Source organism: Canis lupus, chromosome 16, assembly GCF_011100685.1.
Source record: "Canis lupus familiaris isolate Mischka breed German Shepherd chromosome 16, alternate assembly UU_Cfam_GSD_1.0, whole genome shotgun sequence".
In the NCBI taxonomy this organism is placed as follows: domain Eukaryota; kingdom Metazoa; phylum Chordata; class Mammalia; order Carnivora; family Canidae; genus Canis; species Canis lupus.
The window spans coordinates 38,379,779-38,395,159 of NC_049237.1; the positions used below are offsets into that span (position 1 = coordinate 38,379,779).

General features: G+C 33.6%; 1 protein-coding gene across 1 annotated transcript in view; it reads right to left on the reverse strand.

Moving 5' to 3' along the window:
* The window catches only part of SGCZ (sarcoglycan zeta), a 201,744-nt gene that overhangs the window by 106,593 nt on the left and 79,770 nt on the right, over window positions 1-15,381 (reverse strand). Inside the window, exon 3 of the mRNA XM_038559195.1 lies at window positions 13,397-13,484. Coding sequence (XP_038415123.1) covers window positions 13,397-13,484 — 88 coding nt within the window. The remainder of the gene's footprint in view (window positions 1-13,396; window positions 13,485-15,381) is intronic.

Consider the following 15,381-nt stretch of genomic DNA (forward strand, 5'->3'; position numbering starts at 1 on the left):
TAAAGAAACAGCTGTTGCCATTTTCACCATCTCAAGTTGTGGGAAACAAAAAAGGAAAACACATCTGTATAAGGTATATTACATTGGGGTAGATATTGTAATCATTAAAGTAGTATACTCCTTAGCATTTGAGCATGGGCAGGGAGGTTAAGAATCAAATAGAAGTAAAGTAAAGGATTCATTTGGTCTGCCTAGTATAGAACAAAAAAATTGAATTTCAAGAAGCCCATGAAGAGGGAGCTCATAAAGGGACATGGAGTTTTGAAGGAATAAAAGGCCAACGAATGAAAATGCAATTTTCTTCTCATAAGGTAGCAAGTGTATAAGCAATGTCTTACGTGCATGTGTTATGCGGGTGTATGTGTAAAACCTGAAAAGAGGATTTGGTCCTAGGAATATCATAGTTCTGAACTGAGAAAGAATATTTTGGAAGACAAATCTATGTATTATTAAATGCTCTCTTTGCACTTATCACATTTAGATATGATTTTATGATTAACATCTGCAGTTCCCGCTAGAGGAATTGTTGTATCGGCTCACCACTGTATCTCCATTCCTAGCTCAGTCCCTCATATATGGTAACACCTAGTTAATACTTGTTAAATAAATAAAACTGTTGAGCTAAAATAAAAATAATGAAATAAATATAAAAATAATAACAGCAATAGCTAGCACAGAGTGGTTTCTACTTAGTAGGTATCATGCTTTACACACATTGATTGATTACATTATTATGATGACTATGTAGGTGTAGTCCCATAGTTAGTTTGTCCAGTGTAGATTCCAAAAAGAAGGGACTCAAAACCAGAAGAGATTGGAGAAAACATCCTCCAGCAACAGGAAACCTCAAAGACACTGAGGGTATTGTATTGGTGCCAGCTACAGGAGTCCTCTTTGGAAGTTCAACCAAGATGGTACTTTAGTTGATAGTTAGATAACTTCAGTTTTTTTTTTTTTTTAATGTTTATTTATTTATGATAGTCACACAGAGAGAGAGAGAGGCAGAGACACAAGCAGAAGGGAGAAGCAGGCTCCATGCACCGGGAGCCCGATGTGGGATTCGATCCCGGGTCTTCAGGATCGCGCCCTGGGCCAAAGGCAGGCGCCAAACCACTGCGCCACCCAGGGATCCCTAGATAACTTCAGTTTTGTTCATGAGAATATTAGCCCTCAGAAGAATTTTTAGTTTCATGCATGTAAATCAATAAATCTTTTCTTTCATAGCTCCTGTTGTAGACTGTACTCTGGAAAACCTTCCACAGACAGGATCGGATAGCTCTTCTGATATATTTTTCCACTACTGTTTTCAAATTTCAAATAAAACCTTCACCCTATGATCAGTTTATTGTGTTTATTATATAAAGACAGAGAGATTTAACTATTGGCTCTAAACTGGTAAACAATTATGCTAATTTCAATTATTTAAGTAATCCCCTTCTCATATCTTCATCAGTTGGAAAGGCTATCTTATACTGAACTATTGTAGATACATGGTGTCTCTTGCTTTTCTATGGTATTCTATTGCTCTTGATCTCTCTAATCTCAAACTATATTAATTTTTGTGCTTGTAATGTTTCATATGTTCATATCAAAATTCTTTTGGCTTTTCATTTAAATAGTATTTTTTGGAAAGATTTCATGATGTTGCAAAACATCCGTTAGTATTTTCATTTGAATTACTTTACATTTGTAATTTAGCTCAGGGAAGAACTTTAATAAATAAAAACGCATATTATAGAGTTCAGATTTTTAAAATGTTGATATTCAATAAATATCAATGTAAAATAATGGAATTAATAAAAGGCATTCAATTCACTATGTATTTTTTATCTTTTTAAAGAATTCACATCAAGAATAGTATTTTTTTACCAAAATTGATGAGCTGTTGGAATGTCAGAACACTAAGAGGGAACAAATATAAAACCTTAATGTTCTGTCAGAGACTGGTTAAAGGGCCAGATGCTATGGGTAATTTAATTGTGCTTATCGCCCAGCAGCAATCTCAGGAATGTCATGACACATGGAAGCACCTGCCTACGCTGATAAATCAAGTGATAACACTTAAAAAACTTAAGATGCTAAAATTAAATGTTACATTGAGTGATCATCCATACCATCCAATAAAAATTAGGGTAATTCTGAGTCAAGATCATCTTCTGCTTGTTCTCCCATTAAGAAACTACTTCTACTACCAATAAAAATGGTAGCAGCTAGCATTTCTATTGTGCTTAAAATGTTCTAGAAACTTGGTGAACATCAACTCAATTATCAAAATAACTGCACAAGCCAAGTATTGCCATTATGTCCATTTTATAGTTAGGAAAATTGGGGACAGAATGGTTAGCTAACTTGCCCAAATCGCACAGCTAGTAAGAGATAGCATGCAATTTAACCTCTGTCCTCTGGATCCAGAGCCCGTGGTCTTCACTCTGATACTTTTCTGCTTCCCAGACCCTTTGAATGCATGCTGCAACAGCAGTTGAGTTCCTGAGATCTTCTTCAGAGGATCAACTGACCACTCATTTATAGGATATCAAGGGTCACATTCTTTTTCTCCCCAGTCCCAGTTCTGTGCTCCCACTTTCCTCAATCTTTTACACGTGTTCTCTTAAAAACCTTCTTCTATACACTCTCTGCATCCAGCTGGCCATCTATATTTCCAGGAAACCCAAACTAAGACACATGTTAAAAATATATACTTTCATCCTCTAGACACATTGAATTTGTTCCCATTCATCCATTTATTTCTAATTTATATCCACTAAGTATGTCTAATATTGTGCTACTCCGAGCTCAAGGTTTTTAAGTGACTCTTCATCCCAAATAATATCCCAAGGTTTTATACTTACATTGATAAGGATACCATCTGAACCTGACTAGCTTGTCAAGTTTAAACATAGTTCTTCCATATGCAAAGATTTTCCTGAGAGATCATTAATTTTTATTTCAATACATTCATGAATAGATATATCAGGAGATGGAGATACCAAGAACAGAACAGAACCAATGGTAATACTTTAGTAAGTTTTTTTTTAATATTTTTTTTAAATTTTTATTTATTTATGATAGTCACAGAGAGAGAAAGAGAGGCAGAGACACAGGCAGAGAGAAGCAGGCTCCATGCACCGGGAGCCCGACGTGGGAATCGATCCTGGGTCTCCGGGATCGCGCCCTAGGCCAAAGGCAGGAGCCAAACCGCTGCGTCACCCAGGGATCCCTTTAGTAAGTTTTAATATGCTTGTCAGCAGATAAGATAGTCGTAGGGACTATTGTGGGTGTATACCTTGTAACAGGTTCAGAGGTAATATCTCCAGCTCTGAAAGCTAGGGAGATGAAAGAACAGTGAATTGGAAAAGTATTTAAATTTTCTAGTTGTCCCTTCCCTAGCTTTTTGCCAAATCTCAGGGTCAATGCATAGTATATGTTAATGTAACTTTGTGCTTCTTGAAATATAATTATATACAAAAGCTCAGTTACACTAAAATGATATTTATTTTGGTTCCTCTGATTATTTTGCAACACAGAAAGAAAGAAAAAGTATAAATTTAGATCTCTTGAAGTTCTGACACAGAAAAGATTTTATAATGTTATCATCAAATTACAAAATGACCAGTGAGGGAAAGAGGTATGATACAGAGAGAACGGAAGGAGGCCAGAAAGCACATTTAAGATCAGAGTCATTATTACATTAAGTTCTTTCTAATGTCACATAATATTCTTTCTTTGAAACACTTAGGAGATTGTCTTTCAAAATGATTTATTCTTATGACTTATACGGTGATTCTACCAACGTTTTCCTCAATCCATTAAATATTCTGTATATAAGAAAATCTTTTGGTTTATTTTGAAGAGGCACATTTGGTGTTTGTATTCTATGCTCAGCCAATGACCTCGTGAACTACTATTTGACACTAAATCAGCTTTGAAGCATTTCTTCCTTTTATATTCAAAACACATTTTCCTTTTAAACTATTAAATAATAGTAAACAGTTTAGAACCATAAACTTTATTAAATGGAGTATGTTTTTTCAATAGTTTCACATTGTTTGCACTCATCTTATTCCCTTGTCATGAACGTAATTTCAACAAATACTATAGATAATTTCTATTTTCATTGAGCTTTAAGGAGGTTATTCAAAAGTAGAAGTGGCTTATTTAGTGCATTCAAAGAATAGTTATGGATTATTCTTTGTGTTCAAAGAATACAGACTATTCCAAATGATCAGTTTACTATAGGTGAAAAAACAGAATATGGAGCCAATTTTTAAAGTGAAGCTGATCCGTTTCATTAAAAGTAAAACCAACAACTCTAAAAACATGTAGTATTAGTGTTGAAAGGAAACTTAACTCTCACCAACTAAAAACTGAGCAGATATATATTATTTGTTAGCCTCTTCAAAGTACCCAGTGCTAAATTTATGTTGAGTTAGAGATCATTATGGTTTTCAGGTAGACAACGAAAAAAATGGTTAGTTAGTTTCTTGGGCTTGAAGGAAAAGACAGGAAATGTTAGAGGCGTATATTTGTGAGTTATCCACATATGTTTGTATATTAAAGAAGCATATCATACAACTTAGATAAAGAATATAGACGACATAAAAACATGGGGCAGGCTTTAGTTATGATGGTGCTAGATGGAATATTTTTTTGCAAATAATTCTATTATTCTTAAGACTGAAAATGAAATGAGACTAATTTGAATTCACTTTATATCAATAAGGAAGATTCAGTTATTTCAATAAAATTAATATCTTGGTGGCAAATGACTAGTTATTATACATTTTCTTATACTGGAGACAGAAACATAGTTAGACATTTACCGAAGCCCTTAGCGAAGTTTCTTAAAGTAATTTAACAATCTGTGTTAGCTTGTCAACTTTACAGGTATACCTTGTTTTATTGGGCTCCATTGAATTTTGCAGGTATTGCATTCTTTTTTTTAAAGATTTTATTTATTTATTCATGAGAGACACACACACACAGAGGCAGAGACATGGACAGAGGGAAAAGCAGGCTCCATGCCGGAAGCCCGATGTGGCACTTGACCCCAGGGCTCCAGGATCATGCCCTGAGCCAAAGGCAGATGCTCAATCGCTGAGCCACCCAGGCGGCCCTGCAGGTATTGCATTCTTTACAAATTGAAGAACTATGGCGACTCTGTGTCAAGAGCAACCGTATCAGTGCCATTTTTCAAACAGTATTTTCATACTTTGTCACATTTTGATAATTGCCACTTTCAAACTTTTTCATTATCATTATATTTATTATGGTCATCTGTGATCAGGGATCTTTGATGTTGCAATTTTAATTGTTTTGGGGTGCCTCATGCCATGTACATTACAGCAAAGAGCTTAATAAATGCATGCTAATTGTTTCACTGATGGGCCATTCTTCCAACTTTCTACCTCTTCTCCAGCCTCTCTATTCCCTGATACAGAATGATATTTAAATTAGGCCAATTAATAACCTACAGTGGCCTCTAAGTGTTACAGAGAAAGGAAAAATCAAATATCTCTCACTTATTATTTTTATTAAGCTTAAATTATTAAGCTTAGTGTGGAAGGCATCTTGAAAACTGAGAGAGGCTAAAAGCGAGACCTCTTACATCAGTTAGCCAAATGTGAATGCAAAGGAAAACTTCTTGAAGGAAACTAAAAGTCCTACTCCAGTGAACAAATGAATGATAAGAAAGCAAAACAATCTTCTTGCTGATATGTAGAAAGTTTTAGGGGTCTGGCCAGAAGATCAAAGCAGCCACAATATTCCCTTAAACCAAAACCTAATCCTAACTAGGCTCTAACTCTCTTCAGTTCTATGAAGGCTGAGAGATATGAGGAAGCTGCAGAAGAAAAGTTGGAAGCTAGAAGAGGTTGGGGTCATGGGGTTTGAAGAAAGAAGCCACCTCTATAACACGAAAGTGCAAGGGGAAGCAGCAAGTTAACAGAAGATCTAACTAAGATAATTCATGAAGGTGGCTATATTCAACAACAGATTTTCAGTGTAGGTGAAAGAACCTTCTATTGGAAGAAGATAACATCTCAGACTTTCATATATAGGTGGGGAGAAGTCAATACCTGGCTTCAGAGCTTCAAAGGAGAGACTGAATCTCTTCTTGGGGGCTGATACAGCTGGTGACTTTAAGTAGTAGGCAATGATCATTTGCCATTCTGAAAATTCTAGAGCCCTTAAGAATTATAGCAAATCTACTCTGCCTATGTTCTATAAAGGTAACAGTAAAGCACATCTGGGTATGATAGCACATCTGTTTACCACATAGCTTACTGATGTAATCACAAAGAGTTTGGCAATACTGGTTCCTCATTATGAGGAGTATGTTGTCAAGAGTCCAATAAATACTTGGAAACAAAAGAACTGCTCTTCATTTTTCTTCTTCCTCTACCCAATTTTCTATTCCCACCATGCTTTCTTTTTCTGATTATCCATTATCTGACTTGTAATTTCTCCAAAACTACACATAAGAATAGACACTCAATCTAAAGTGAAACAAAAGAAAAAAACTTATGTAGTTAACAGACTTAAACCATCATAGGTAATGGCCCTCTATGGTATATCTCCTCTATTCCATGACCAGGCAATTAGCATTGTTCTACAGTTATGGGCTTTGCTGAGACCTCATCTAGGGCTCCTGATACTGAAGTAAATGATCTTCTGTGTACATACGAACCCCTAAATTTTATTTAGCTTCCTACTGCCAGATGTTTTTTGATAATTAGTCTCATAACCTTACATTTGTGAACATTATGCCCCATTAGCCAAATTTCCAAAGATAAGTTTCTTATTAAGACCAACAAAAATTGCATGTTCAAAAAGCCAATTATATATGAAACTCAAATGCACCTATAATTCTGAGGTTCCATAAAGGGAGCCCCATTAAAAACAAAGGTTGGTCTAGTGTATAATTTATAGAGTCATTAATTTCAGATAAGTCAGGGCAGCCCAGGTGGCTCAGCGGTTTAGCGCCGCCTTCAGCCCAGGGTGTGATCCTAGAGACCCTGGATCAAGTCCCACGACAGGCTCCCTGCATGGAGCCTGCTTCTCCCTCTGCCTGTGTCTCTGCCCCCCTCCCCCCCGCCCCCCTCTCTCTGAGTTGTCTCTCATGAATAAATAAAATCTTTTAAAAAAATTCAGATAAGTCATATAGCCACAATGCTAATTAAATTTATAAAATGTGAAGTCATAAATCACTCTTTTGCTATTTTGTTTACTTTATTCTAATTCTTTTACATACTTTTAATATATCATTTTTATTTTATTAAAATCTTCTTAATATTAAAATTTAAACAGTGAGCTATCATCATAGCATATTTTGATAATCTTTATGTAATCAGAATTAATATAATGGTTGTGTCTTGGGATCCCTGGGTGGCGCAGCGGTTTAGCGCTTGCCTTTGGCCCAGGGCGCGATCCTGGAGGTCCGGGATCGAATCCCACATCAGGCTCTCGGTGCATGGAGCCCTGCTTCTCCCTCTGCCTGTGTCTCTGCCTCTCTCTCTCTCTCTCTCTCTGTGACTATCATAAAAAAATAAAAATTAAAAAAAATGTTTTAAAAAATGGTTGTGTCTTTACTGTTTTCCACTGTGTTATGCAGTTAGAAATACTTAATGAGTTCTTGCATTAAATTTATTGGAAAAAATCTATATTATCTTCTTTAATCATCATAGAAAGAGATGGACTGGACTTGGTAGACTAAGATTGAGGAGTATGTCACTTTTATAAAATGTCTTAATGGGACCACCATTTCTCACTTGTCCTATTACTACCCTCATTCCTAAATATTCAAGATTAGATCTATTTCTTCGACACCTAGAGGCATTATTACCAAAGACCATAGTTTGAAACATATTGTGCCTAGAAGGGGAGAAAGTTCAAAGATATTTTCATATCAATCAAAGCATTAGTATCCACTGACAATTTTAGTGGATTAGCTACCCATGGTCTTGAGAAGTAGAAACTAACACCTTGCAGGGATGGTCTTTAGAGCCAAAACACAGAGCACTGTTAAGTGGAGCTGGCCTTGTAGAACTGTAATGATTGATCTCAGATTAGGGCATGGAGTATCTGGAAGAAGAAGGAGGACAGAAGCTAGCAAAGGTTGGAAATGACTAACCAGACCATCTACTTCAGAATTTGGCCTAGGTCCTCCAGGAAGAAAAATCCTTAGTATTCCTTGATTCTGCACATCTAACTACAAATACTTGAGAATTTAATTGAATATTTGAGACAACACATTTTTTTTTTCTTTTTTTAAGGTAGTAATAGTTACACTACAAAAATGGTATAATGATTCAGGATGTTCAAACAATGGTATGAAATACTACTGTGGGGGTGCCTCAGGTGGCTCAGTCCATTAAGCATCCAACTCTTGATTTCAGGTCACATAGTGATCTTGGAGTTGTGAGATCAAATCCTGCATTGGGCTCCCTGCTCAGTGGGGAGTCTGCTCAAAATTCTCTCCCCCTCCTTCTTGCAGCCCCCTCACTTGATGCTCTTTCTCTTAAGTAAATACATCTTTTTAAAAAATGAAATACTCCAGTAATATAACTTCAAAACATGGATATTGTCTTCAGAAACTGTATTCCTTGTTACACTTGAGTTACACAGATTAAAGGTCCTACTAGTTTTTAAGAATGCCAGCCTTCTCCTAATATCACAGTCATCTGCTTTGATGTACTATTTTCTCAAATTGATTAATTTATATTAGATTAATTAATTAATTAATTGATTAATTACTATTTAAAATGAACACTGAAACATCAATAATGCACTTAATCTTTTAAAACGTGTGTGCAGTATTAAACCAAAGTGTTTTGTTGATGTCTTCTCCCAGATTTGCACAGACTATTTTACATAAAATACTCATTCTTATTAAGTTGTCCCAGACTATTACAGCATTCTTTAAGTTAAAAAAAATGAGTCAATGACAAAAAACATAAATTTGGTACGTGAGAATAATCTGTAACCTTCTACTTTTTATATGTCCTACACCATCTGCAGTCAATTAAGCAAATCCCAGGTGTTCACAGTAATTGCTTTAACGCAAGATTACATGTCACTTTAGGGATCATTAAATATTTATTATAAAACCCTCATCTACATTTTCTCCACTCATTTAGGGACAAAACATGCTGATGTTTAGTATTGACAAAAATAAACTGATTGGACTTGTTGGATTATTTTGTGGACTAGATGTCATTAAAAATACCGATTTGTAAGCCAAAATTTGGTGAAAGAATTAAAGCAACAATGATGCTGATTTAGCTGTGCTTACTTACGTTTGTCACTTTAAATGAAAAATCTGTACTTATAATTTGTGGCCAAGATATCATAAAATCAAATCAGATGTCATTTTGTGAGGATTAGTGAATAGTGGGGAATTTAATGGGTTAGAGGATTCATTAACTAATTTCCTCTCTAAAGGTAAAAGTAATTTTTTTATTTTCAGGAAACAACCAGTGACAATCTAACAAAATATTCATTTTATAGATAAGAAAAGTAAAACCAATAAGCCTGGCCAATTATATATAGAATTATTTACATACAGATCTAATAAAAACTACAATAATGATGTATATGTAATGCATACTATGCTCCAGGAAGTGCTCCCAAGTACTTCACATGTGTTCACTTACTCAATTCTCGCATCTACTATATGAGATGAACATTCATATTACCCTCATGGAAGCCTAGAGAATGGAGAATGCCCCGAGTAACCTATATGGGCCCCAATGCCGGGAGTGACAGATCTGGGATTTAGTTGGCTCCAGAATCCATGATCTTAACTATCAAAATATAATTCCTTTCTAAAGCTAGTTTCTGACTAAGGTATTATTTCTAAGTGAATATATTCTTCTAGAACATTTTGATATATAAATCACATGATCATCCCTCACAATATTGATATTAGAGAAAATCCATATATTCCTGTGGTTTGAAAATAATTTTCATTGAACTTATGTCCTGATTCTTTTTGGTTTTCCATAACATCTCTTAATAATTAGTCAAAATCAAAGTGTCTTTCTAGCAAGAATGTTTTGTGACAGGCATTGTGAAATCTTTGGATAAACAGATTAAATTAAACTTGTGGAACATTAAAAAAATGCTCATGGTTTAAACAATATAATAAACATTGTACAATAAATTCTTGATAGTAGCATAGTTATTATTAAGATTATGTGATTCATTTTAGAAACTATGCAATTTTATTCACTGCTTGCATTGCTGATGGTTTATTTTGCCATGATAGGTGATTAGTAAATATTTTTAGAAAAGTTTCTACACTTAAATTGTCTTGTAGCACATTGTATTGGATAAAATGCCGATGTCTCACTCAATCTGTGTATAGTAGCAGACTCAAAGTGTTTCTTTAAATGCTGTGCTGGCTTTGTTTCCCAGTACTTTCCTTATACAAATTCTGTGGGGGAGCCTGTGTGCTGTGTGTGTGTGTTATGTGTGTGTGCATGTGCACGCCTGCTTGCCTGTCTTGGATGTTGGAAATATACCGAGGTGGGCAGAAGAGTATCAACATAGTTAAGAGTCTTAGGGTCTTCAGTTTTCACTAAAGGATATCAATTTAATCATCAATTCACTTCTGAAATGAAAAGACTCAGACACAAACACTAACATTTTGGGCTCTCACTTCATCTGGCCAATGACAAGCTCAGGTGAAAATATATATCGTAAGGAATACTTAATAGACATATATATCATCACTTGCAGATAAGCTTAAATTTTTATTCCTGAATTACTTGAACCAGTAAACATGTTCTATTTTTTGCTCCCACAATTAATTTATCTCACTGTACTTCGCGGTCACACTCTGAGCATTCTTTAAAGCATGATGCCATACTATTAGCAGGCCTATGTTTCTTCTGATGTAGGGTTGTTAAAAATATGTACACTATGTCATCCACTTTTCTTTAAACAATGTGTACATTTTGCTCAGTGTATGTGAGAAAAAAAATACCTTGTTTTTCATAAAAAAACTCAGATGTTTCTCCTTAAACATAGTAGGATCATGCCATTATTCAGATTTTTCTTTACACCTTTACTACTAGAAAGGTCAATATGGTTTAATTAATCATTATATAGGATACAAATACCTTCCATATGGATAAAGGATGTACTAATTTTTCATGTATTTTTGTATACATGTACCTTTTAATTTTTATCTCTATAAACTTATAGTATTTTTAAATGGTTGTTTCAGTATATGGACTTTATTATTAGTGTATATTGACTCAAAATCCTGAGGAAACAACAAAAATATTCTCCTTATAGAATCTTAATGCCTAATTGTTCTCATCAAGTACAACTTCTCTTATCACAAGTAAAACAGATTTGATTTTAGGTGTATATAGCTAATTGACAGCTGCTAGAAAAGGCACAGGACCAGTACTAAAACATACCTGCCACTCAATATGCCCACTCCCTGACTGGCTCTCTTGTGAATCCCCTTGGGCAACGTAGGACCTCAGACCTCAGAGGAAACCAAATAGTCAACTCTCCTGCAGAAGCTGTCTATAATGGTTTTTATTTTATGTGGTGTTTAATCCTCAAATTGTGAATTATGAAAAACAAACTAGTACTAAGTCTTAGTATCACTTTGTTTAATTTATTGCAAATTACAGTCTTATTATCATATAGTAAAACTTATTTAAGGCAGCCATAACTCTAAGCTTTGAAGAAGTAATGAAGAAAGACAGAAAAATGAGAGATTACAGACTGTAATTAAGGTTTCTATATAATTTGGATATGTCACTGATTTCTGATAAATGGAAGTGAAGATATCCAAGATGAGTAAATGATTCTGACATTAAAAGTTAGCAGTTTCTAGCAGTGAACTTATTCTCCAAAATTTATTGAGCATTAAATAAGGAGAATTATAATGATATACATGATTTTATTTATTTTTATTTTTTTGATATACGTGATTTTAGATGAAGCATAAGATTGTGACTTAAAGCAGATTTTAAAAGTAAATATTTAGAACAATGACATTGCAATTATTTAATATCCAAATAGCATTAAAGTTTTACTGAGATGATGTTATAGATGTGACATTATGGACCTTCTTATCATGATTATGCCACAGGACCCACATAGCAGCTATTCTGGATTTCCCAAACGTGATTGAGTGTGACTGAAATTTAAATGAGAGAGAGTACCAAGAAAAGAAAAAAAAAGTAAAACAAAACTAACTCTGCCCATTGATATTTATTGTTCAACTTTTCAGTTTATCCTCCTTTTATTTTTATCCTCCACTATTTGACTCTTGATGACTAATGACCAACTTCTATGATGTGAACATTATGTCAAATAAAATTGAGTTATTACAAATAAAGTACAATTATATTTTTTGGAAATACATATATACTAAAATATAAATTGTATTTTTGGCTTCATTAAAGCAAATAGCATATTGAAAGTGTTTCATGTACCTACAAAGTGAGTAGACACAAATTAATGCTTATAAATCTCACTCTTCACATGCCATGTTCTTGTGTAATTTAAAAAGAACTATTGGAAGCATATATTTGTATTAAGGTGCTCATTAATTTTTCATTAAGATAAGGAAAACTCATTCCTCAAGACTGTAATTTACTATTTATAATATACTTTTATATACACACATATATTATCAATATTAGGTAATTTCCCCACAAAAAAGTTCAGTATTCTAAAGATATTTTATAGTTATACACAAATCACATATTTTATTTATTTTACATAATTAAAACTGACTTTTTATTTGTCTGTTTTCTTATAAAAATGGAGTCAAATAATAATGCCATGTAATATGAATCACTAATATTTGACAATAATGAGAAAACATTAATAATATTTTATCATTATCATATTTATAACTTCTAAAGCTCAAACATCTTAAAATATAAATACTCTCAACACCAACTTTATAAGTAATTGGTAAGTTAGGATTTATTATATTCATTTAATAAGTCATTTCTAATTTACATTAGCAGATAATATTTCCTAGAAAATTATTTACCTAAAACAAAAGATACATAGACACATGATGTTATATCTCATGTGTTTTAGTCTGTTTACTATAACTTAACATACACTAGGAAGATATTTGTTAGGAAACTGGTGCATTTCATAATTCAAGAGTAATAACAACAAAATATATATAATTGTCTTATAGTAACATATTAACAAGAGTAAGAACTACCAAATAGAGGAAACCATAATTAACTTACGAAAAATAAAATCATATGCAAGATAGTTGGGATGAAAAAGAATGTCTAGCTTTATATTAGAGAAATAATATACTTTTGCTTTCCCTAATTTAAACAATCACACAAAGTTTTAAATGGAGTAAGATGGTCTGAGCAACCTTTACCCCCAAAGCACTCACCTACTGTCAGCTGTCCAGTTAACTGCCCCATGTGATTCCTTGCATTGACTGTTACATTCCTGTCAGACTGTAAGACCAGTGGACTATCCTGGGAAACATGTATAAAATAAAGAAATCAAATAAAAATAGAAATAGAGTCAAATTTAATATATACAACTATACTGCATTTGTTTGGGTATTACCAAAATTCTATTTCCTTGTTTTATATTAAGCATTTATTTTAACATCCCAAACATTGACTAAACAATATAAAACAATATGAGTGTTTCATAATGACTACTTGACAGGGTAGGGATGTTTCCACTTCAGAAAATGGACATTAACTATTTGATGCAGTAATTGCCAATTCCACCGATTATTGTCAGCACAACGTACAGGATAGTAACTCCTCCCCTCTCCATTTCCCAATGGAATATATGCCTACCTATGGAGATGTTTTAGACCCTACCCAAATGAGGAAGTTCGTTTTTAAGTTGAATTTGCAACTTTCAGATCCCAGCTTAAATGTCATCTTATCAAAATTGCCTCCCCAACAAATGCATTCAATCCCCAAACTCCCAGTCTCCATTTATTTTGTTCAAAGCATTTACCACAAGGCAGATTTATCTTGCATACGTATGTGTTTACTTAGTTTTGTTTGTTTATGTCACAAAAGGAAATGTCCATTTGACAGGGACCATGGCAGTCATCTGCATACAATTATATCCTCACTATTCAGCATACTGCTGAAAAATCTACTAGGTATTTACCAAGTGGGTAAGTAAATTTTCATAATAAATGATATTAACTTGTTTATTTACCTTATGTGGAAATGCCCTGTAAATCACAGAATGGTTTATATAGGGGGTATATAGAATATAAGAATGTAAGATGTTTGCCTGGAAGTTCTCATTTAGAATATTTAACCTTGACTATATGTTTACTTTTATCATTAATTTAACAGTGAAATAATTTATTGAATGATAATACCCACTGCCTTAGGAACCTGCATATTGGCCTTTTGCCACCACTACATAAGACAAGTAACTTACAGCTGCCTAAATTTTCATTTTTATGATCTATAACATAAGGAGGGTGATCATTTACAAACTGTCCATCCATTCCTTCATCAACTATTTATTGAGTGCTCACTGTGCATGCTGTAATGTCCTAGAGGTTTGAGACAGTTTAGTGATCAAAAGAGAACAATACCTGCCTTCATGGAGCTTTTAATCCAGGTAATAAAATTCTATGAAAATCTCTCCCAATACCATCCTTACACCTAGGTGATATGTCACTTCTATGTCAATGTAAACACACAAATGCTTTTATATACAAACCACATAAAAATTTTCATGATTAGGATTCGTGATTTGGATATACATAGACGGACTTTATAGGCTTTTTCCTAAAGCTGATTTGTACCACATCTGACTAGATGCAAAGCACTGAATAAAGAAATACACACACACACACACGTACACATGCACACATGAGCTTTATTTTAAAGTAAGTTTTGCTACTCTGTGTAAACTAAGATTTGATTTTTTAAAATAAATTTTCCACATTTTGAAGAATACATTTATTCTGTAAAGTGAGACCTGATTGGACAAAAGCCACTATAGTTAATTTCATTCTCTATGTTTATTACCATAATTCATTTCTTGTGCTACAAATCAAAAGTGTTATCTGTACAGTTTCCAAAAATGTAATTAGTCCATTTATTCCATAGGCATTCCTATACTACAGACATCCATCTTTGAAAATATCTAACGTATTTTAAATTAATTCCATCTTTCCTTTCAAACAATATGTTCAAATTCTGGTTACAGTATAGGCAATGGACTAAGGACTGTATACAATTATAGCCAGTAAGGATACTGCACAAGGAACATGGTTCTTAAAAGCACACAAAAATTCTATTTTATGTTAGTAGAATTAATTACATGTAACTCACACATTTAAAAAGGGGTTTTGAATCAAATAAAATTAATGTGAAAGGAAGA